The sequence below is a fragment of the Ailuropoda melanoleuca genome, chromosome 10 (assembly GCF_002007445.2).
Source record: "Ailuropoda melanoleuca isolate Jingjing chromosome 10, ASM200744v2, whole genome shotgun sequence".
Lineage (NCBI taxonomy): Eukaryota > Metazoa > Chordata > Mammalia > Carnivora > Ursidae > Ailuropoda > Ailuropoda melanoleuca.
Genome location: NC_048227.1, coordinates 92,617,529 through 92,639,736, shown reverse-complemented (window position 1 = coordinate 92,639,736; position 22,208 = coordinate 92,617,529). Strand labels below are relative to the sequence as shown.

Here is a 22,208-nt window from a genome sequence, read left to right as displayed (position 1 = left end):
TAAATTAGAATATTCCTTTCTTCTACAAATAACTTGATATTACACTGCCTTTTTAAAAGCACCCTAAAAAGCTTATCAACATTTTTTTTAGCTCTAATAAAAAACTTGTTGTTTGACAGCAAGTCTTAGGCAAAAGTATTAAAGTCCAGGGGTGCCTGGCAGACTCAGTTGGAAGAGCATGTCACTTTTGATCTTGGGGTTGTGAGTTCGAGCCCCACGGTGGGTGTAGAGAGTTCTTAAATACATAAACTTAAAAAAAAAAAGTATTAAAGTCCACAAAATTAACTAGGATAAAATTTTCAAGTAATTAGAGCTCAGAATAAATACTAAGATTTTTTTCATTGTTTCTCAAAGGCACATTACATTAAAATTACAATTACATGCATTTTTTTTCACTTTTAATTCTACTATGAAACTGAAAAGCAGGAGAGAAAATGAAGCCATAATCAAGCAGAGTCACGGGTAGACACACTAGACCCTCCTCACACTACGTTCTGTAAAACCAAACTAACAATGGATGAAGCACCAAAATTAAAGATGAATCAAATCTGCGTCACAGCCACCAAGGAGAGCTGCAGTGTACCTTCTATGATAAAGGACACAAGAGTCCAAAGAGCGCTCATTATAAAGGCAAACGTATTCATGTTTTTACCAATCATTTTAGAAGGGTGAAAGACAGCCCTTCAGAAAAGAAAGAATACTGATTACAGAGAGGACAAAAACTATCTCATTATCAAGCTTTTGTCTTCTGAGTCTCAGAGATCCCCTAAAGCCTGGGTACCCAGTGTCCGTGCTGGAGTGTCTCTATCACCGGGCTAGACATGCAAGAAAAAATATAAGCGAGGTTATCTCAATGAAGCATCTCATCTCATGAAGAATTAATGCTATCCAGTGAAACGTATTACAGAACAAAAGATGGGACACTAGACAGCTGGCCAGGAGCACAGCTAATGCTACCATTTTCGGGTCTCATTACCAAAAGTAAATCAATCAATAAATGAGCAAAGCATCTGAAAAATGACAAATCCAAATGGTCACAAAAATACATTTTACCTGAAAATCAGTCTGAAGGTTTAAGTCTGACAGTGTCAGTCTTAGTCTGCACTCACTGGTATGAGATGGCACAGTTAATTCTCAGAGCCTTAGCCTCTACCCATTTAAATTCGCTATTCTTTTTGTTTTTGTTTTTAAGATTTATTTATTTTAGAAAGAAAGAGCACGAGCAGGAGGGGCAAAGGGACAGGGAGAGTCTGAAGCGGGCTCTGACGTGGGGCTCCATCCCAGCACCCTGAGACCATGCCCTGAGCCGAAACCAAGAGTCAGCTGCTCAACCCACCGAGCCACCCAGGCGCCCCTAAATTCACTATCTGGAGATCAACTCTATTTCTACTGTATGATAAGAACGTGTGTAAGTACATGAGTAAGTACATCATGTATCACTGAGATTATTATGGTTAAGTCTGAAGCCAGAAGCACCCTGAAAAAGAATACATTAGACAAACGACTAGTTATAGGTTTTCCTCTCATGTCATTTGTAAAACTGAGCTGCAGACTTGCTTCTGAATCAATATGCACAACTGGATACTTCTCTCTACTTTGCTGTGCTCTGGAATTAGCTTTTAGAAGATGGAATTAGATCATTTAGCTGTAACACTGTGTGCATATTGCTACAAATAATAATTCCCCTCTTTAAGGAAAAGCACATCGTTCTCTCCAACAGATAAAGACAGGTAGATAGATATGTGTACATATCTACGTGCCTAGATATTTTTTGCTTTAGAAAAAAAAGAATCCTAAGACTACAACATCTTAAAAACCTCTGGCACTAACCCAGCCTACCTGCGGGCTTAAGAGAATCACCAATAGAAAGGGACCACAGAGCAACCCTTGACTACTTAAGAGATAACTGAGTCAACTATGCGAACTAATGGAAGTCAGATACATAACACGATATGTTTCATAAACATTTAGCCCAGGTCTCACCATTGCCAACTCATCACCCACCAGTTACTTCTGTAAGACACAGAAGGGAGCTGCTCACTGGAGCCCACTGAATGACTGCCCCCACCTCAGTGCCGCTCACTTTCTCATTATTCCCCTTGGCTCTGCCCAGGAAGCCCTGCTTCCCTTCTTTCTTCCTTACCCCTCACTGGAGAACAGCTCTCAAGGAAAGCCTAACTCAGGGCCTCAGTCCAAACTGAAGAGCATTTCTGGGAAATGGCCTCCCTCTGCACCAACGCTACCCTGGCCCCCACTCTGTGCCCCGGGCTGCCTGTGCACACTGCTCTGCCCACTGTCCTGTGGGACTGAGGGCTTCTTTACAGGAGGGACGCGGAGGCTGCTGCAGTTTTTCCGACAGAACTACGACTTTCTGGAAACCAGGAGCAAGAGTCGCTAGTACTTAGCTCAACAGCTTAAGCAAAAAGGTTGATAATAAATGTCTCAATAGATTTGTGAAAGAATAAGCTATAAAACTGCAACTAGGAGTTAATTTCTGGGAAACAACACATGATCCAAATCCCAGCTCCTGTTTACTATCTTTGCGGTTTAGGACACCCATGTATATGCCTCCATTATAAAATGGGGACAATAATGCTCATCGGTCACAAGAGAGAATCTAGGAAGGTAAGTATGGGAAGGGCCCAGGACAGTACTGGGACCCAGTGGTTGGGAAAACTTGCTGCCCCACCCCCACCAGCTGCATTCTATCACAGAAGCTGGAGTAAACAATGAAAAACAAGAATATTAGTAGTAAGTCAGGTGGAAAAGGAAAGGGTTACAAGGTAGAGAATGGCAGCTGAAGGCGATAAGCAGAAAGAAGAGGGGCTTGAAAGGTCACCGTAGGGCAGGGGTCTCTTCCCACAGCAAAAGATATAGTGACTCCAGCCAGAATTATGAGACTTTATTTTGTCTCTGGCAAAGAACTGAAAATCAGGAGGCCGTAGAGTTTTCTGGTCCCTACTCTGTACCTTGAGCCTTTAATTCCTCCTCTAAATGAGGGGGTGGAGGGGTCACTTCCAAGGTCTCCGCTCCCAGTGCTACATCGCCCTGCAACTTCACTTAGAAAAGCCACAAGGCTTTCAGCCGGCCAACGAGAACAGAAATTAAAATGAAGTCAGAATATTTGAAACAGGGGCTGACTCTCAAATTCCAAGACCTAAAATTAATTAAGTCATTAGCTGATGGGCTAAACAGGAGACCCCACCCAAAGAATATGTAAATTAATGCTTTCAAAGGAGTTTGAATTTTAAAAGCCCCCTGGGGATCTTACTAACATCTCCCCTCCCCCGACACTTTGCCTAAAACTACAAAGCAAAGGGGTGGGTGGGTGTGTTTTAAGGGCTTTCTTCAGTAAACAGCAAGACTGGATAAACCTAACAGTTGAAGGCGACTACCGACTTTTCTGTGGCTTACATAGGAATAAGAATGGGGGAAGGTCCACAGTATCTCCATACAATGGATATTCTCTAAGCATTGCTAGGAAATGGGTGTAAATTGTAGGAACCAAGCAGGGAACAGAGGAAAAATAAGGTTTGGGGGAGGTGCATCTTGCAGGATCTTGCAAACAATAGGCACTTACTAACTCCCCTCTCCTCCCTTTCCAGTTAGCAAGTAGCTTTCAAGGACTGGCTCAGCTTTAAGAAGTCCTTCGATTCTGAAGGAAAAATAAGAACCATTACAACTTACCGAATGGATAATCAGTGCCGAAAATGGGATCTACCGTATCAAATAACTTTAACAGTTCCTACTTATAAAAACCACTACCCTCCCCCGCCTCCTCAAAAAAGGAATGTTGTGTCTGCAACATGGAGTAAAGATAAAAAAAAAAAAAAAAAAAAAAAAAGTGAAATCCCACAGGATCCTAACTTGTTTCACACTTCTCCGCAGAAATGTAAGCATGTCGTCGTGAAAGGTGACATGCTTTGAAAACCCAGGCAGACCACATGTTGCTGAGTTAGGGAACAGAACACATTTCACAAGAAAGCCATGGTCTGATTGCTCAGGGTTTATAAACATCTCACAATCTGCCATTACCGTTTCCAGTGGAAGCACCAGGATTCTGGTTTGCATGATGAAACTGCTTGAGCAGTAGGCTCAAGCAAGAGCAGAATTTATTAATGTCTTCATAAATCCACCCTATAACAGCGGGTGCCATCTCTACAGAACTGGACTTTGATGTGGCTCCTGAATTTAAGAAGTATATACTTTCTTCCTTTTCCATTCAACAAAACCATGTACTCAGGACCCAGTAAGTCCCGGGTACTGGAGATTAAAAAAAAAAGTGGGGGGGAGTAAAATACTGACCCTGCCGTCCAGGCACTCACAAGGGCCAGTGTTTCCATAAGCTCGTTTTTCTCTGAATTCTCTATTTACATATTCACTTACTAGCACTTATTCATTCTAGCACAGCCTGAACGTTTTCATGCCATAAATTATACTATTATTTCTTCTCTAAATAAGCATTTTGTTAACAAATTATCTAAAAGCAACTGGTTGGTTCACAACTGTCCAGGACTGAATTTAAATGCAAAATGTGTCCTAATGAACTCAAACAACCATCCTGTATTTACTGAGATCTGGGGCAACACCCTTCCCAGGGTTAGAACCTACAAAATCCCCCCAATCCCCCCCCCCCGCGGAAAAGGGAGCTGTGCTCATTCACCTAAAAAAATGTTTAACTTAATAGGCTTGGAGGTTTGATTTCTACACATAGAGGAATCCAAAAAGTAAAGTAGCTACTGTGCCTGAAGTCTTCTAAGTATGTTCGGATGTGTAATTCCCCTCCTACCTCAAGTTCAGTACTTAAAAAGAACCTTCCAAGTAGCATTTTCCTAAAATACTGGATGTAATTACATTTCTACTACGTAGATCTAGGACAGTTAATTGGGGAGTATCACGGCATCACCCTACCGGCTGGTAGAGGTCAGAGAACTGGGGTGCAGTCTGTCATTGTCACTAACAAGGTGTATGTGTACCATGGGTCAAGTCACTTCACCTGCGCAGGCTGACAGACTGCAAAATCTTATTTTAAAAATGAAGGAAATGGTCTTTTATCTCAGAAAGAACAGAGAAAGTGAACTGTCGTTTTTGTCTTGATGTATTTCTAGAAAGACAGTGTCTCTAAACACATGGATGACAGTTTCCTAAAACCAGAAAGAATAAAGATCCTTTTAACATGGTGACTTTTTACAGATATGCAAAAGGAGAGATAACCCGTATCTTCTGAATTTTTCAAAGGAACAATCCTGATGCCCACGTTTACCCCAAAGGAAAATTAGATTGTTTAAAAGATGGGAAAACACAGAAGTGAACATACTCGCTTTGGGACAATCATTTACATTCTTTCCAGCCTCGCACTGAACTACTGACTCCTTAAGAAGTACATATTTTCTTTTCTCCTACATCTGTCCTTTGAATAACAGGTTTGAGCTTCTCCAGCCCCACCCCATCTTTTAAATCAGCCAAAGAACACTCTGCTACAACTGACCCAACAGCGCTGGAATCTGCCAGGGAAGGGAAAGCAAATCTTCAGAAAGTGCCACCTGCCAACCAACCCCCCTCAAGCAACCCTGAGCCCACATTTCCATTTAAGTGAGCCCCTCCAGCTCTCCCCTCCACAGCCACACCCAAGTAAGGGATGCAATGTGATGTTATCAGACCAATTTTCTCAGTGACTAAAAATTTACAGGGCAGGATCTTGGGAAGAAATAACAAGATAAGTCTCCTGCTTGACTAACATAAAAAACAATCTATCACTGTAACTTTAAGATATTCATTGGGTTTTCTGAAATTTCACTAAAGGCCCCATATTGATCAATAAAGTTCAGAAAATACAAAAACTTTAAATTTTTTAAAATATACTTTTCTAAATACTGGAGAGTGAAAAAAGCAGAAATCTTTGACCAATCTTCCCTGGTTTTCTGTATAGGAATAATCAAAAACACCAATGAACACCTAAAAATGAATTAGTGAGACTTTAGGATGTCTGGAAAGATGAGACACGAGACTATTTGCAGGGGGAAAAAATAGAGAGCTATCAATTACTGAGCACCTACTATGTGCCAGTATGCTGAGCACTAGATGGACATCAACATAACTAAACCTCAGAGAACCTAAGAAGCAAGGTAATGAAACTGAAGATCTCATTTCTTTGCCTCCTTTTGCAGGTAATGAAACTCAAGATCAGTGGGGTTGAATACCATGGCCAAGGCCATGCAGTCAGTCAATGGGAGAGTGGGGATTTGACCCAGCCTCACTCACTCCAAAGCCCACGTGCTTAATTCCTGTGCAAAAAACCCCCAAAAAACAAAAAAACAAACAAAAAAAAGGTACACTTCTCATCATGCCCAAATAAGAGTTTCTTTTCAAAAACTACACCTTCCATTAGAAAAACAGAAGACCCCAAAGTAAATACAAGGCCTTTTCCGACAACTGCCAATTCCAAATCTTTAAACTGACATCGACTCTTTGGGCGGATTAAGATGTCTGACTGTAATAACCCCCACCCATCTAATTCCGTTCTACCTGCCTACCTACAACTCCACCAAAACACATCTACTAATTCCCCAGGGCTTTGAACCCTGAACAAGTTAAAGCTTCATCCTCCATGCATAAGAACTACTTTTCAGAAATTATGCCAAATCCATGGGCGGTTTTAGTTACTGGGCATTTCAAAATACATGACAATACAGATTTAGCAAAATAAGTCCTATTGTTTTTAGTTCCAAATATAAAACAACAAATATCCTGTAATTCTACAAGTTGAAGAACTGCAGAGTAAGTACACTCTTTGGTGGTTCTGAGTAAGAAGATGGTTTGTTTTCCTCTCGTGGTCAGTCAACAAATGGTGAAGATATAAACATCAGTCACATCAGCCTCTTTCCCAGTCCAACTGTGAAAGCACAACAGCCAAATACTATTTATTTACATCCACTCTTTGAAGGAGTCTTTGTAGGCTTTTCCACACCAAACTCTCAGCAGGTGTCCCAGATTAAACTGGTGACTATCGTACCCGATTGTTTAAGATCTTTGATGTGATCTCTGGCTGGTTATTTTTTAATTAGGGTTTGAAATCCTATACCGTGTGTATTTAACCCCCTGGGACGACTCAGTAGAGGGGGTTTGCCCGGTGGGCGAGCGCGAAGGCAGCGCGGGTGGCGGAGGGGGCCGTCCCGCACGGGGGCCCGCGCCCGCCCCTCCCGCGCCCTCCGGCTCCAGGTAACTCACCAGAATGCCCATCACGTCGGTCCAGAGCCTGGAGAACGCCTCGGACATGCCAGCGCCCCCCTCGGGCTCCGGCTCGGGCTCCGGCTCGGGCTCGGGCTCCGGCCCCGGGCCAGCTGCTCCCGCGTCCTCCATGGCCGCGTCCCGCGCGCGCGCGCGCCGGCCGTGCGTCCAGATCCCCCGGGCGCCCTCGCTCCGCACCAGCGCGCGTCCGGCCCNAATCCGCACCTCGCGCCTCGTGAAGTCAAGCGACCTAAGGAAATACAGCTGCGGCTGTCAGCCAAGACTTGCCGAAGCAAGTGTGAAAGCTTGGGCACGAGCCATTGTGTGTACCGTTTTTATTATGAGCGGGACAGTTTGGTTCCTGAGTGCCCACAATGCCCTCCATTGCTAGGGGTTTCAGCTGCTTGAGGGAAATGCGCTCTGGGTTTTAATGGTTGCCTTACAGTGAGGGCATAGGGAAAAGGGCCGTTCTCAAAACGAAATGTTACGGTTGTAACCATTGAGCTAACACACACTCGGGGTCCCGGGTGTGTGTTTTTCCAAGGACAAGATCCATGACGGATTTGTTTTATGAGGGAAATAGCCCTGTAGAGGTATTTATCCTTTTGTGGTTCGTTCTTTAAAACCCACTCAGAGAGTTTCCTCTGGGATATGACAATACAATACACTTCACATCTGATTTGGTGATTGATCACTTCGTGAAAGAGTCAAGAAACGCAAGGAAATGGTCCTTCTGTGAAATGGCTGAGTGTTACAAAAAAGCAGGTGGGATGCCCCAGGGAGAGAGCCCTTGCCTGCTTTAGAGGCCTCTCCCCGTTTTCGTTTTGTTTCTCCCTCTGAGTACACATAAAAGGAGGGGAATGAGAGCATGTTCGTGAAATCCCCTTCCTAAAGCAATAATTACTGGAAGCACCGATCACTGCAAATGGGTGAATAGCCCTTACAGGCAAGTTCAAAACTGAAAAAACTTTTCCAAAAGTAATTAAACTTATCAGTATGATCCCTGATGATGAAAATCCCTGATTTTTGAAAGGAAAGAAAAAGCATGAGAAAATTTCCCCTAGAGACTTAAGTAGGCATCATGTTGAAGTGTTGAGAGTGCTGGGGACTAAGTCAACATGGCCAGGTCTGGTGCTTTCCTGGGTTGATGTGGGAGGTATACCAGATGCATGCTCTAAGATGCTGGGTTAGGGGAAGGCTAGGTCTCCAGCACCAATCATGACTCTTTCTTCTTGACTCATCAGACAGCCTAGGGGCAAAGCATTTAACCTTTCAGTGCTATAGTTTCCCAATCCTAAATGAGGCAAGGCCTCATTAATTGCCACCTGACTCCTGAGGTGATTTTATATTTCAGGGTCATCTAAAGATAGGTACTTTTTTTAACAACAACACTTATACACCTATCAATATAATTAAACCTTAACCAGCATTTTGGCCCTTCTAGAAATCAACCTACCCTAGATATTTAAGTTCCTTTTTTTCAGTGCTCCCTAATACATATATAGGGAAATGAGATAAGTAATATTTGGTGGGGTTGGGGGGATGTTGATACCTATAATTTTGCTGTCTCTAGATAAATAAGAACTTTTGAGGTGGAGTCACTATTCAACTGCTACGACATGAGTAATTTTGTTGACCATTTAAAAAATGAGGCTGAACCTCTTTACCCTCAACTTCAAAATGCGTATTCTCAAAATGAGGCCAATTACTTCTCCCAAATTTGACTCTTTTCTCCTGTAGTTAATGCCAATCATTACTTTCAAAAATTTCTTCAGGGGCTTTTTAACAAAATGTAAAGGAATGATCATCAACATCATGATCATATTATTTCAGATCCCATACATTCCCATTTAACCTAAGAGCTTTTTATAATAGAATTACATCCCATGAGGGTGAAAAGGGCCTTGGAGGTGATCTGGGTGAAATCCCTCATTTCACAGACGAAGACAGGGGCTCCAGTGAACTTTAGCAACGAATCCTAGTGACCACAGCCACATAGCAGAATCAGTCAGATGACTTAATGACTTTTAAAAGTTTTTCACTTCTACTGTAATTATTTGTCCTTACAAAGATCTGCAGGGTAGGCAAGTGTAGATGTGCCACTAGGATGTGTATCCAGAAAGTACAAAGGAATCCTACTCACCCTTTCCCCCTTTCCATCAGGGCTCTCTCTCATCTAGCTAATTGGAATTGTTATGATGTTGGTGAATGAATTCCAAGGAAAGAAAGGGATCTAGAGTATTTTCCAGAAATCTAGTGGAGACCCAAAAGTCAATTGTGAAATCAATTCTGGGGAGTCCTAATAAATATTTATTGCAATGAATGAAGAGTATCAGAATGTATTCATAGAGAGTAAATATTAATAATACCTATTTCACTGTTCTTAAAAATTAGTCATTGCACATATATATACATGTGTGTAACACATATATATGTATACACACACACAGGCATATACGTATAAATGTAAACATGGCTTGCTGTGTAAAAAGTGGTTCTTGCTGTGAGTCAGGATCTTAAAAGGTTAAAAGTCACTAGTCTAGAAATTGTAGGGTGTTGCCTGCAGCCTATTTAGGTTGTCATTCTGACATAAGAAAGATAACCAGTCTATTGCTTGGCATTAAAGGTTGAGCTTGGAGTAGAGAGCCCAAATATAATGGGGTCAGGACAGAGCTGGGTTTGAATTTTCACTCAAGGTTTTATAAGACATTGGGCAAGTTATTTTTTTCATCTGTAAAATGGGATAATTCCACCCATGTAATATGATTGTTGTAAGGTTCTCTGTAATAATGAGGGCAATAATTATCTATTAATTAGAACCTTTTCCCCCTTTTCCCTCCCTTTGCTTTTCCTTCCCCTATCCACTCATACCATGAGGTGATAGCCATAAGCAGGAAATTTCCTTGTTCACACCTTAATCTTACACAAAGGAGTAATTCTTAGTCTTGGAATGTAGTTGCTGACTAAAGGACCCGGGAGGTCACCTCCGGCAGGGTGGGGTGATGAGGACTGGCCAGTTTTTATAGTCAAGGTAGTCAGAGCAGCAGGAACAACATCTGTCATTTACAGCAAATCTACTCTAGGTCAGGCATTGCACTTGACATTTTAAAAATATTTTAGTTAAAAGGAGTTTATGATTTCTCACCACGATCTAACCCTCCCACCCTGCTCATTTCCTATTTCAGTACTTGTTAAATCCATGTATTTGTTCAAGCTACCAAAGTCAAGAGACCTGCTTGAGTCCTTCCCCTTGCTTACCAACACTCCTGTCTAAACCATGGAGAAGCCCTGTGAATTCTACTTCCTAAATACTTGTCAAACTCATCCACCTCTCTCCATCTCCACTACCACTGTCTTAGTCAATACTATCACCAGCACCTGTTACAATATTTCATCTAGATCACTGCTTCTCAACGTGTAGACTTAAGAACAGAAGCGTTGGCATCACCTAGGAACTTGTTGGGAATGCACATTTCTGGGCCCGCCCCAAGCCTACAGAAAGACACAGTCTGGGGTGATGGAACCAGCCATCTGTACTTTAACAAGCCCCCTGCCCCCTGCCACCAAGGTGATTGTGATATCTGCTCACATTTAAGTGCCATTTAGAACTATGGAAATGTCAGAATAAGGAAAAAGAGCATACTGCTGAGGAAATGTGAAGTTTTAAAATATAATATATTGGGCACCTGGGTGGCTCAGTCGATTAAGTGTCTGCCTTCAGCCCAGGTCATGATCCTGCATTGGGCTCCCTGCTTGGCGGGGAGTCTGCTTGTCCCTCTCCCTCTGCCCTGTTCATGCTCTCTCTCTCTCTCAGTCTCTCTCTCTCTCAAATAAATAAATAAAAATTTAAAAATAAATAAATAAAATCTTGAAAAGCCATACCAGTAGATTTCTTTAAAAAAATCAACTGGTGAGGGGCGCCTGGGTGGCACAGCGGTTAAGCGTCTGCCTTCGGCTCAGGGCGTGATCCCGGCGTTACGGGATCGAGCCCCACATCAGGCTCCTTGGCTAGGAGCCTGCTTCTTCCTCTCCCACTCCCCCTGCTTGTGTTCCCTCTCTCGCTGGCTGTCTCTATCTCTGTTGAATAAATAAAAATAAAAAAAATCTTTAAAAAAAAAAAAAAAAAAAATCAACTGGTGAAAGAAACTGTCATAAGTGACTGGAGATCCCCAAATCAGATACTCGGTTTAAAGGGCAATTAAATATTGAAATTAAAATGTATTATCCATAGGATAGTACTTGTTTTAGGAACACAGTTTCATTTAAATACTTGTTATTATTTTTAAAGACAACACATATTCTGCACAGAAAATATAAAATTAGGCAGAGATTAAGTCTGAAAGATTATAAATAGCCCAATTTATTTTTTGCCATACTGCCTTCTGAAATTGAGCAATGAAAATAGATAAGCTCATTTAATTTTTGCCTGCCATCAGCAGCCCTCTCTGGCACCCCAACGGGGGGCATTCCACAATGCCTCAGTGATCTAACTTTAGGAAAGACTGAAATGCTACAACATTTTTCCCCTTAACGATAATTCCAAACAACTTTTTTCACAAATGCCTTAAAGGTGAGCCAAGCCCCTGCATTAGCATTACCTGTTTAAAAGCCTCTTCATCTCAAAATATTCCGTAAGAGAGATGAGGAAAGAGCTCAGAGCAAACTAAAGAGGAATTAAAACAAAGTGAAGACAGACCACAGGCTAGGGAGAGAATGTAAATAAGCAAAACGAGGAGGCAGGGCTATAAATGCTTTTCTCTGAAATCTCTTCCTCCACTCTGATAAGCTATGTTACTAGCCTAGCCAGTCAGGTTGTTATCTGTGTTGATGCTCTGTAAACACCGAGGGTCTGCGTGGGAATTAGTCCATCAGGCGTAAGAGTACCATGACGGAGATCTCATTTTACATAGTAGGGTCAGACTAGATAATTTCTGAAGCCATTTATAATTCTGAAATACCAGGATTTTGAACTATTCAGTAAGGCACCTTATAGACAAGAAACTAAAGTAATTCTGGTGGGCTGCCAATAGGGAAATCACAATGTTTAAGACAAAGAACCAAAGACTTCTTCTGAAATAATATGAGAACAGTGTCCTATGGAGACTCTCTCTTGGTTATGTGAGATCAACTTGATACCTAAGAGAAGAAAACAGGAAGCACGGAGAAGGAATTGTCTTTGGAATCATACTCTTTCCTATTTATCGTTTAAGCTTAGGAGAGTGCTAAGAAAAAAATAAAAATAAAAAAGGAATGTGCTAATAAGAGACCAGAGATTATGTTAAATATTTCCAAATTATCAAGGAAAGGCTTAAAGGCACAGCTGGGAAGTATCATCCACCAACCAAATTGCTTCATCAATCTTGTCTATTTTATAAACTTTACTCTATAAGAATGGCTACTTGGCTGTCTCTATTGCTTAAACACACTTGTGAAAAATAAGGTTTCTCCATTAAATTAAAATCTTCAGTTAAAACTGTTACTCTGCTTCTTTGAAGTTCCATAATATTATGGACGTGGGACAAAAGATTCTCACATAATTAATCCTGGTAACTACAGAAGATTATTACAATCTTATCTGGAATTGAACTATTAGCCAAAATACTTCAGTTGAACAACAACCAAAAATAACTTATGATTACAGACACTTACATATGACTATTTAAAAAAGAGGGGAGCACTGGGCTGCATATAGCATTCTGGAAAAAATACATGTTGACTCATTAAAACAAAGGAAAAGCGTGATATACTTTTACCACTCACTTTTTTAAAGAGTCATGCATTTACTACATAAATTACTTGAGGGAGAATCATGAGTCTTCGATGCACTGCCCAGGCTGATGTTAACTCTCTCTGTGGTTCTGCTTGACTCTGTTCTCTGTCTTTTGTGAAGAAGCCCACATTTCAGATCACAAGGAGCAAGATTTTAACAGTAGTAAAATTTATCTGCTAGCTATTAAAAAGAAACACTCCCATTCCTGTTCCCGGAAGAGAAAAAAAAAACAACCCAACTTTCCCTTGAGCTATAAAATTCTATCATTTTAGAATCTTAGAAACATGTATCTTCCTTCTCACGCAATCTGACTCCCTCCTTTCCATGTATAGTAAATCCTACGGTTTCCCCCCGCGTCATTCAAGGCCATTGTCCCCTCTTGGGTACTTTCTTTCAAATTGCACTTCCTGTGACACACACAAAGTCATGAGTGCATGTGCACGTGAACACACACACACACACAAAGGCTCAGTTATCTCAGTTTTTCTGAGCTGCCTTATACAATTGAAGATATAAATAAATGAACTTGCCGAAGAGCTCATCAAAAGAGGTGGTTCCATGGGAATGTCTCAATGAGCTTCTCACATATGGAGACAGAAATTTGAGTGACAGGACTTTGGGGTCATAGCTACTTCTTTAAATAGTGCCTTGGTCAAGCTTAGTGAAACACTTCCCTGTGTAGGAAGGCACATAACGTGCTGGGCTCCTACGGTTGGCGCTGGCCTGAATAGGTTTGAAATCTAAAAGAAATATTAATATGGGTAAGCAGGCACTAGATTTTCTGCACCATTTCCCTCTCAATGAACACAAATATGTTTAAAGGAACAAAAAATGGATTGTCCGGGCATAATTTTTTCCCTATGCCTTATAAATGAAACAACTAGGTGCTAACTACTCTTTATCTAATGAATGTTCTCAAAAATCAGATGATGTTTAGTCCAATAGCAAAGAGACACTAAACAAAGGACACTTGTTCTAGAAATGAGGTCATTTGGACAGTCTATCTATTAAGAAAAAGCCTATTTTGCTTTCAGAGGTCACCTATTAGGGCAGGAAATCCATCTTTCAGCCAGTGGACTAACATCTGGCCTAAGTCTTCTGGGCTGAAATGTCAATTTCCTGGTCTAAATGGAACACACATGAAAGAAAAAAGATGAAAAATACAAATCTTCATTTGCTGAAGAATTCCTCAACAGTGGCATAGATTATAAAAATTCTCCCCAAAATCCAGCTACTTTTGAGAGATCAAAACTAACAAAAACAATAAAATCTCTTCCTGAAAATTTTCTTTCCTTCTGTAATAACTACTTAAAGGCAAAATTAAGGGGATAAAGCTAAATCATAGCAAATCAACCATTCACCGGTAAATCCATAAATAAATCTACTTTAGTCTAGACCAACTCATCACAATTCATGATGATTCATCCCAGTCTGGGCCAAATTTGCCTTTGTACTATGAGAGAGAGAGAGAGAGGTCTGCTGAATCAACAGGATAAAACTTAAAGAAGAGAAATGGGAGGATGTTTAACCAATATCAGAAACTAATCTTCTAACGCTGGTTAAAAGTGTCATAAAATGGGGTGCTTGGGTGGCTCAGTCAGTTGAGTGTCTGACTCTTGATTTTGGCTCAGGTGGTGCTCTCAGGTTGTGGAATCCAGCCCCTCGTTGGGCTTTGCTCTCAGTGCAGAGTCTGCTTGGGATTCTCTCTCTCCCTCTCCCTCTGTCCTACCCCTGCTTATGTGTGCTCTCTCTAAATAAATAAATAAAATCTTTAAAAAAAAAGTGCCACAAAATATTTCATGTGTGATTCTTCTGTTTATACTACTTCTTGTACTCTTTGAGAATATCACATAATTTTGACTAGTTTTTCTCCTACTGGTTTAAATTAGAGAGATTTTGGTCTATTATTAATCCATTCAGTCTGTCATCATGTAAGAAACACTGAGTATTGATTATGTTTGATATCACATGAGGTATTGACAAAAGACAGCCGTGGTTTTCAGGAGTATCTAATTTTTTTTTTTAATGAAGTGTTATACTGTCCAATTTAAGGTTGTTTTATAATTAATGGCAATGTGGAGCCTAGAGGGAGGTGAAATTTGAGACAAGGCAATTTTTAAGTCATGCTACTAATCTAGGCAAGAGGTTACAAAGATGAATAATACAGATACTTTAGCACATGTGTATGGGTTCCTGCCTGATCCCACACTGCTTTTCCAGCTTGATTTTCTGTTAGGATCCAACATAGAATTACTCTGGAAAGCTCCTATCTACCTTTCTCCACATTCTCTGGATTTTCTCTTTTCTGCTTCTCTGGTCTGTTCAGTATATTCATTTTTCCTAAAATATTCCTGCTTTCTCCCCCCAGCTTTACTGAGATATAATTGACATATAACATTGTGGAAATTTAAGGTGTGCAACACGTCGATTTGCTACACTTATATATTGCAAAATGATTACCACTGTAACATTAAGCTAACACTGCCATCATGTCACATAAGTACCATTTCTTTTTTTGTGGTGAGAACATTTAAGATCTACCCTGTTAGCAACTTTCAAATATATAATAGTATTATTAACTGTAATCACCATGCTGGATAGTAGATCCCCAGGACTTGTCTTACAAATGAAGTTTGTACCCTTTGACCAATATCCCTGCCCCCACCCCACCCATACAACCATGGTAACCACCATTCTACTCTGGTTCTGAGTTTGGCTTTTTTAGATTCCACATGTAAGTGATATCATACAGTCTTTGTCTTTCCCTGCCTGACTTATCTCACTCAGCATAATGACTTCAGGGTCCATCCATGTTGACACAAATGGCAGAATTTCCTTCTTTCTGATGGCTGAATATTCCATTATATTTATAGTTATACATATCACATCTTTTTATCCATTCATTTGTTGATATATACTTAGGTTGTTTCTATATCTTGACTATTGTGAACAATGCTGCAATGAACATGGGAGTGCGGATATCACTTTGAGATACTTTTTTTCATTTCCTTTGGATATATACCCAGAAGTGAAATTGCTGGATCAAAACGTACTTTTATTTTTAGTATTTCGAAAAATCTCCATACTGTTTTCCATAGTGGTTGTACCAATTCACATCCTCACCAACAGTTCACAAAGGTTCCTTTTTCTCAAGTATCTTTATTTATTATTTATTTATTTATTTATTTATTTTTAAGAGACAGAGAACACCAGCAGGGGGAGGGGCTGAGGGACAGAGGCAGGTGGAGAGAGAAGACTCCCCATTGAGTGTGTAGCAGATGTGGGACTGGATCTCACAACCCTGAGATCATGACCTGAGCCAAAATCAAGAGTTGGATTCTTAGCCAACTGAGTCACCCAGGCACCCCTCAAGTATCTGTATTTTTTGAAAGAGCCACAAGATATGATGGGCAGTAAAAAAATAAAATTGGTATAAATAAGAACGGAAAACTGAAAAAGACAGAACTTGGGGAACACCAGCATTCAAGAGAACATCGTAAGGAAATGACACAAAGTCTAAGTGAGAGTGGTCCCAGAAGGAGAGAATCTTGATGACACATTGTCAAGGAAGGTGAGAATTATAGGAAAGAGGCATCAACAGTATCCAACATGATGGAAAAGTCAACAGAAGTACCAGCTGAATACTCATTTTGGGGGTCAATGGTAATCTTACTTGGCCAGTGCAATTTCAGCATCAGGGGAAGGAATAGAAGCTCTATTGCAGGAGACTGAAGAATGATGAAGAAAACTGGATGAAAAAAAATCATAGTCAGATGGGTCCACAAGGTCTGAAGAAAGATTTTTAAGATGTGAAAGATTTGAGTGAATTTGTAAGTTAAGCAGAAAAGAACTAGTAGAGAAGGAGAGGTTGAAACTTTAAAAGAGGGTACTTCTAGAAGATCCCAGAGGAATAGATGGTGATGATATTAACAATTTACATTTTTGAGAAGTGATTTTTGTTGGCTTCTCTTATTTCGAGGCCAAATAGACTACCTCTTTCTTGCCAATACATTTTGTCCTGCCCAGTAACACAACAAAATCGATCTAAGCAGTCTATGTAAGAATTACGTTCTAATCACATTTTTCTGTGCTACACATAGACCACCTTCAACGGATTTTAAGGTTTTCACAACATTCTTATTCAAACATTTTAAGTATTTCAGTTCGATAAATATTTGTGAAATGTCGATTGTGTACTCAGCATTGGGAATATGAAAATAAATCCCAGATCCTGATCTTGATTAGCTTAGTCTAGTGAGGGAGACAGACTTAGAGACAAATATTCTCAACCCAGTGTGATAAAAGAATGCACAGGTCCTTTATAAACTGAGAGACTAGATAGTCACTGAAGCTTGGAGGCATCACAGAAGACTTCCTGCAAGAGGAATTGTCTGAGTTAATAAGTCTTGAAGGATGAGTCAAAATTAGCTAGCTAGACAGGGACAAGTTGGTTTCAGGCTATGAGAACAAGAGGAGCAAAAGCACAAAGACATAATATAATGATATGCGGTGGGGGAACATTTAAGAAATGCTGGAGAGAGAATGGATCCAGAGCTCAGGATATGAGGCTGGTTGGTCACACTGTGCTCCGTATGGTGTAAACTAAAGAGGTTAGTCTTAATGTTCCGAAGAACTCATCCTTTGTATTTTGATGCTTCCTAATTTTCTCTCTGGGAGAGTAACCTTCCTTTTAGTTTCCAAGCACACCAGGAACCGCAGCAGTCCCTGGGCTGGGTAGGTAATTCCGCAGCTTGTGGTAACAGGGTGCACGTGAAATGCCATGCGCACATTAGGGAGTGAGTACAATTTAGAACACTTCATTAATGTTCAGGTCATACCTGCCCAAAGGCCATGCTGATTTTTTCTTTTTCTTTCCTCTATTAGTATATGGGCCACCCCCCTTGGTATTTTCTGGCAGCGGTACCAATCAGCTTTATGCAAAGGATCTCGTCCCAGGTCTCTCCACTACATCTGTGATCTGAAGTAGTTCACAATCTCCCTGGCTCTCCAAGTCCTTACCTCTTCAATGAAGGGGGCACAAAAGACGTTGGAGGTTTCTTCCGTTCATGACATTCTGTAATGCCAAAGGAGGGGGGTATTTAGGTATAGGAAGTGGCTTAAGGGGAGGCGCCTGGGTGGCTCAGTCAGTTAAGCATCTGCCTTCGGCTCAGGTCATGATCCCAGGGTCCTGGGATGGAGCCCCAAGTCCGCGGGGAGGCTGCTTCTCCCTCTTCACCCTGCTTGTGCGCTCACTCTCTCTCTATCTCAAATAAATAAATAAAATCTTAAAAAAAAAGATACTGGCTTAAGAAATAAGGAATAAGGAATAAGGAAATAAGGAGGTGCTAAAAGTCTGGGGAGCAGGAAAATGCCTTTCCTGATTAGTGTAAGTTATTTATACAATGAATGGGTTATGCCATCTGGAAGATAACCCATATAAAAAATGGCTTATGAATACCTTCTTTTTTTTTTTAAGCCAGTTTCTATGCCTAAATCCCCCCTCCTTTGACCCAGCCAACTAAGCCACCCAGGCACCCCTTACGATGTATACACTCTTGATGGGACTAGAGTGTTCCTCAATTTTCCATCTAGAAATCAAAGACCTTCAAGAACGTAGCAATGGAATGTGACTGATATAAAGAAAATGATCATTGTAAATTAGCATAAGAGTCAGAAATTTGGCAGGATGCATCAAAATCCATAAAAATGTTTATATCCTCTAATCCGGTATTTAGATTTCTGGGAATTTATCCCGGTAAATTATTGGGAGAAAAAATGAGATGCTCAGGGGCTTATTATTGCATTTTTTATAATACTGAAAATTTGGGAAGAAGCTTCATATTCCACAGGAGAAAAATGGTCAAATAAATGATATCGAAAGAATAATAGCCACTGATTAAAATGTTAACATAAAGAACACGTAACAGCATGAGAAATCCTCTGTATGGGATACTTAACTCTGAGCAATTAGGAGTGCATATGCACAGAAGTGAGAAGAAAACATGCAAATAGTCCATGCCATTGTTTGCAGTATAGTAGGAGATCAATCAATAAATATTTTTTAACAAATGAATGTAAAATGAAAACTGGTGATGAATGAGGTTGATGGAATTTTGAATTAAATTGCCATTGAATTCTCTATGTGGTTACTCTGTTGTTTAATGATAAGTACAGAGTTAATGTTAATGGCTAACATTTATTGTTTACTGTGGATGGACACTACCCTGTATATTACATATTTTGAAACACTACCTATTCATCCATCGCCTTCCAAAACATGCCTGCTACTTTTCCTCCTCCAAATTCAAGCCTTCATGGATCCAAATTCAATGCTGGCCAGACTCAGTTGTGCTCCAATGGTCTAACGAATGAATGAATGAATGAATGAATGAATGAATGAATGAATGAATGAATGAATGAATATCTCATTGAATGAGAGTGGCAGAGACTGAATCCCAGGTTACTACTGCCTTAGACCACAAGGTCTCTGGCGTGACACCAAGGCAGGAATTCTCAGTACTCACACAAAGTCTTAGACTTCTAGATTCTCTATGTAAATGGTTGCAAAAAATCAGAAGAATTGAGTTTCTGAGGCTGAAAGGCAAAGTGTTCTCAACACCCAGCTCAGAAAGTATAACCTTTTACATTACTTATGATAATTCCTGAATGCCTCACTGTTAAATGATGGGATGTGCTGGGAAAGGTTTACCTATTGTGGCATTTCCAAAAAGGAATAGGAATGTATTATGGCAAATTTTTAAGGAAAGGAACCTAAACGGATCCAGCATCCAATAAAAGCAAGCAGGAGCTGTTGGGAGTCACATTTTAAAAGGTTTTCTCAATATTTCCTCAAAGCTTCTTAATAATAACAAATATTCAGGAACCACCTCTTTCGATGCACCCATAGTGTTAAACTTGCTTGGTTTTGCAGGTATGATGATAAACATGGTGTCACAGATTACGAAGAGCTCTTTGTTGGGCTGAATTTTATCATTGGCTTATGCATGCCTTGGTTTTTTTAGAGGCCATTGGAATTTCTTGCCTGCATCCAAGAGAAGTATTGAGCCTTTGGTTAGCAACACAAGCAATTTCACCCTTGATTTTTCTTGGATACAGAATCTACCTTCTTTACTATTCATCTCAGCTTTTCCACTGAGAGAAGCTATTTTTGAAGTTGCTCTGTGCCGCTGGCTATTTCTTCGGATTCCTTCCCTTTCTGGCTGACGCAGAATGGAGTTCAGTCAGCCAGGTGCCCTGTCTGATCACCATTATAGTCCTCGAGACACAAATGGCAGTATTTCTAAGCATGGCAATCTCAGGGCTTTTATTCAGTAGCTCATGTGACATAAAGAGCCTCACTTTGATCTTTCAAGCATATACTCAAGACACATACCTCTTCCCATAAATCTATAATCCCCGCCGGAGCCGGAGCTTGGGCACCTCGGAAAAGCAATAACAAATACTCCTTGAACCATCCCAACATATGGTGGCTGGTTTCTCCCAGAAATATTTATAACCTATGACGGAAAACCAGCAAAACATTTCATGAACCAATGGGGTCAAACGCTACTCATGCTCTTGGTCTGCAGAATAAAATGCCTAACTTTCAGTGTCTGTGAGAAGAAAAATTGAGAGTCCAAATGCACAGTGCCCAGCATTTCCTGAGAGCTTTCTTCTAATCATAGATGCATTCTGGGCAAGCCAATTAATCTGGGCATCATGCCCTGCAGTGGGCAGTGTGCTGCTTGATGTTAATAACAGCATGACATATAGCTCTGCCCTGTACCCACTTAATTTGTCCCTGGCTGGAATACATGAACTTTTACTTCTGCTATTATCATCATATCCTGTCTAGACTGAAAACAGCTACAGAGCAGCTCCCTTCATATTCAGTAAATTAAAAATAAAAAGGCCCGTCTGCCCCACACTGCCTCTACTGGGGACTCTGGTGGGTTTCCACTCAGCCTCTCCCATCTAAAATGGGAGAAACAGAGAGAAGACCATGGAAGCTGCTTCCATCTGCAAAAACCTAGACAGGAGTGAAATGATGGCAAAGAGTCAACACAGCCATACGACACCAGTGATATTACATTTTAAGTAAATCACTTGGAAAACCCATGAAAGTTTTAAAGCAAGCTAAGCAGAAGTAATATTCAACTCTGTTTTGACTCTAGTTTGAAAACACTGGTGTGCCAGGAAATCAGTGAACAAAAGGATTACTGTGGCCTCAGAGTTGTGAAGGGGAAGAATGTACTGGCCACAGCAAAGGACTCGGGAAGGCAGAGCTGTTCGAGGGTATGGCAGGTTTTCTTATTTTGGAGATTTTGACAGGCTGAGAAAGCTCCCACGACAAAGGTAAGGCAATCCTTTAGATTAAAAATAGCTTCAGTTTATATAAACCTGATCAACCAACGCATCAGGAGAAAACCACAACTGTTCACTTAAGGATTCATCCAAGGATCTAAAGGGCACAGGCTTTGGCTTCAGACCTACCAAGCTCAACTTTCAAGTCTCACTTTCTCCAGATATAAAATAGGGTTAAAAAAGTAAAAATAAAATAGGGTTTATGACAGTGTCTATGACATACATTGATCAAAGGAATAAAAGAGCTAAAGAACTTGACACTATGCATGGCACATAATAAATTATCAATAATAATATTAATAAGACTAATAATATTAGCTACTTTTTTGATTTTAAAGATTTTATTTATTTATTGGCAGACAGAGAGAGAGAGAGAACAGAAGCAGGGGGAGCGGCAGAGAAAGAAGGAGAAGCAGGCCCTCCGCTGAGCAGGGAACCCAACTCAGGGCTTGATCCCGGGACCCTGGGATCATGACCTGAGCTGAAGGCAGATGCTCAACTAACTAAGCCACTCAGGTGCCCCTAATACTAGCTACTTTCAATATTATTACATGGAAAAGCACTTAGTACAATATCTATCTGTCACAAAGGGAGCCCTGAATAAATGATAATGATGGATATTAAAATTTTCATTTCAATTCTGTTTAATACTAATGATAAATAGTAGCCCACTTAGTCCCTTGAATGTTTGCAGACCATTAACTGTTTTTTTTCATCATCTATACTATTGTTCATTAATAGACTTGGGGCTTACAGATGTCAATTGACAGGTTAATGGATAAAGAAGAGGTGAATATATATATATATATATATATATATATATAATGGAATATTACTCAGTCATCAA

The 22,208-nt window shown here is 40.4% G+C and overlaps 1 protein-coding gene across 2 annotated transcripts in view; it reads right to left on the bottom strand.

Annotated features, from left to right (window-relative positions):
* The window catches only part of SASH1 (SAM and SH3 domain containing 1), a 242,493-nt gene that overhangs the window by 178,727 nt on the left and 41,558 nt on the right, over window positions 1-22,208 (bottom strand). The window contains exon 1 of one of the 2 annotated variants that reach the window (XM_034669262.1): window positions 7,228-7,436. The exons of the other annotated variant lie outside the window; for it this stretch is intronic. Coding sequence (XP_034525153.1) covers window positions 7,228-7,359 — 132 coding nt within the window. The 5' untranslated portion in view covers window positions 7,360-7,436. Of the gene's footprint in view, window positions 1-7,227; window positions 7,437-22,208 lie in introns of those variants that run through there. 2 annotated transcript variants of the gene reach the window in all.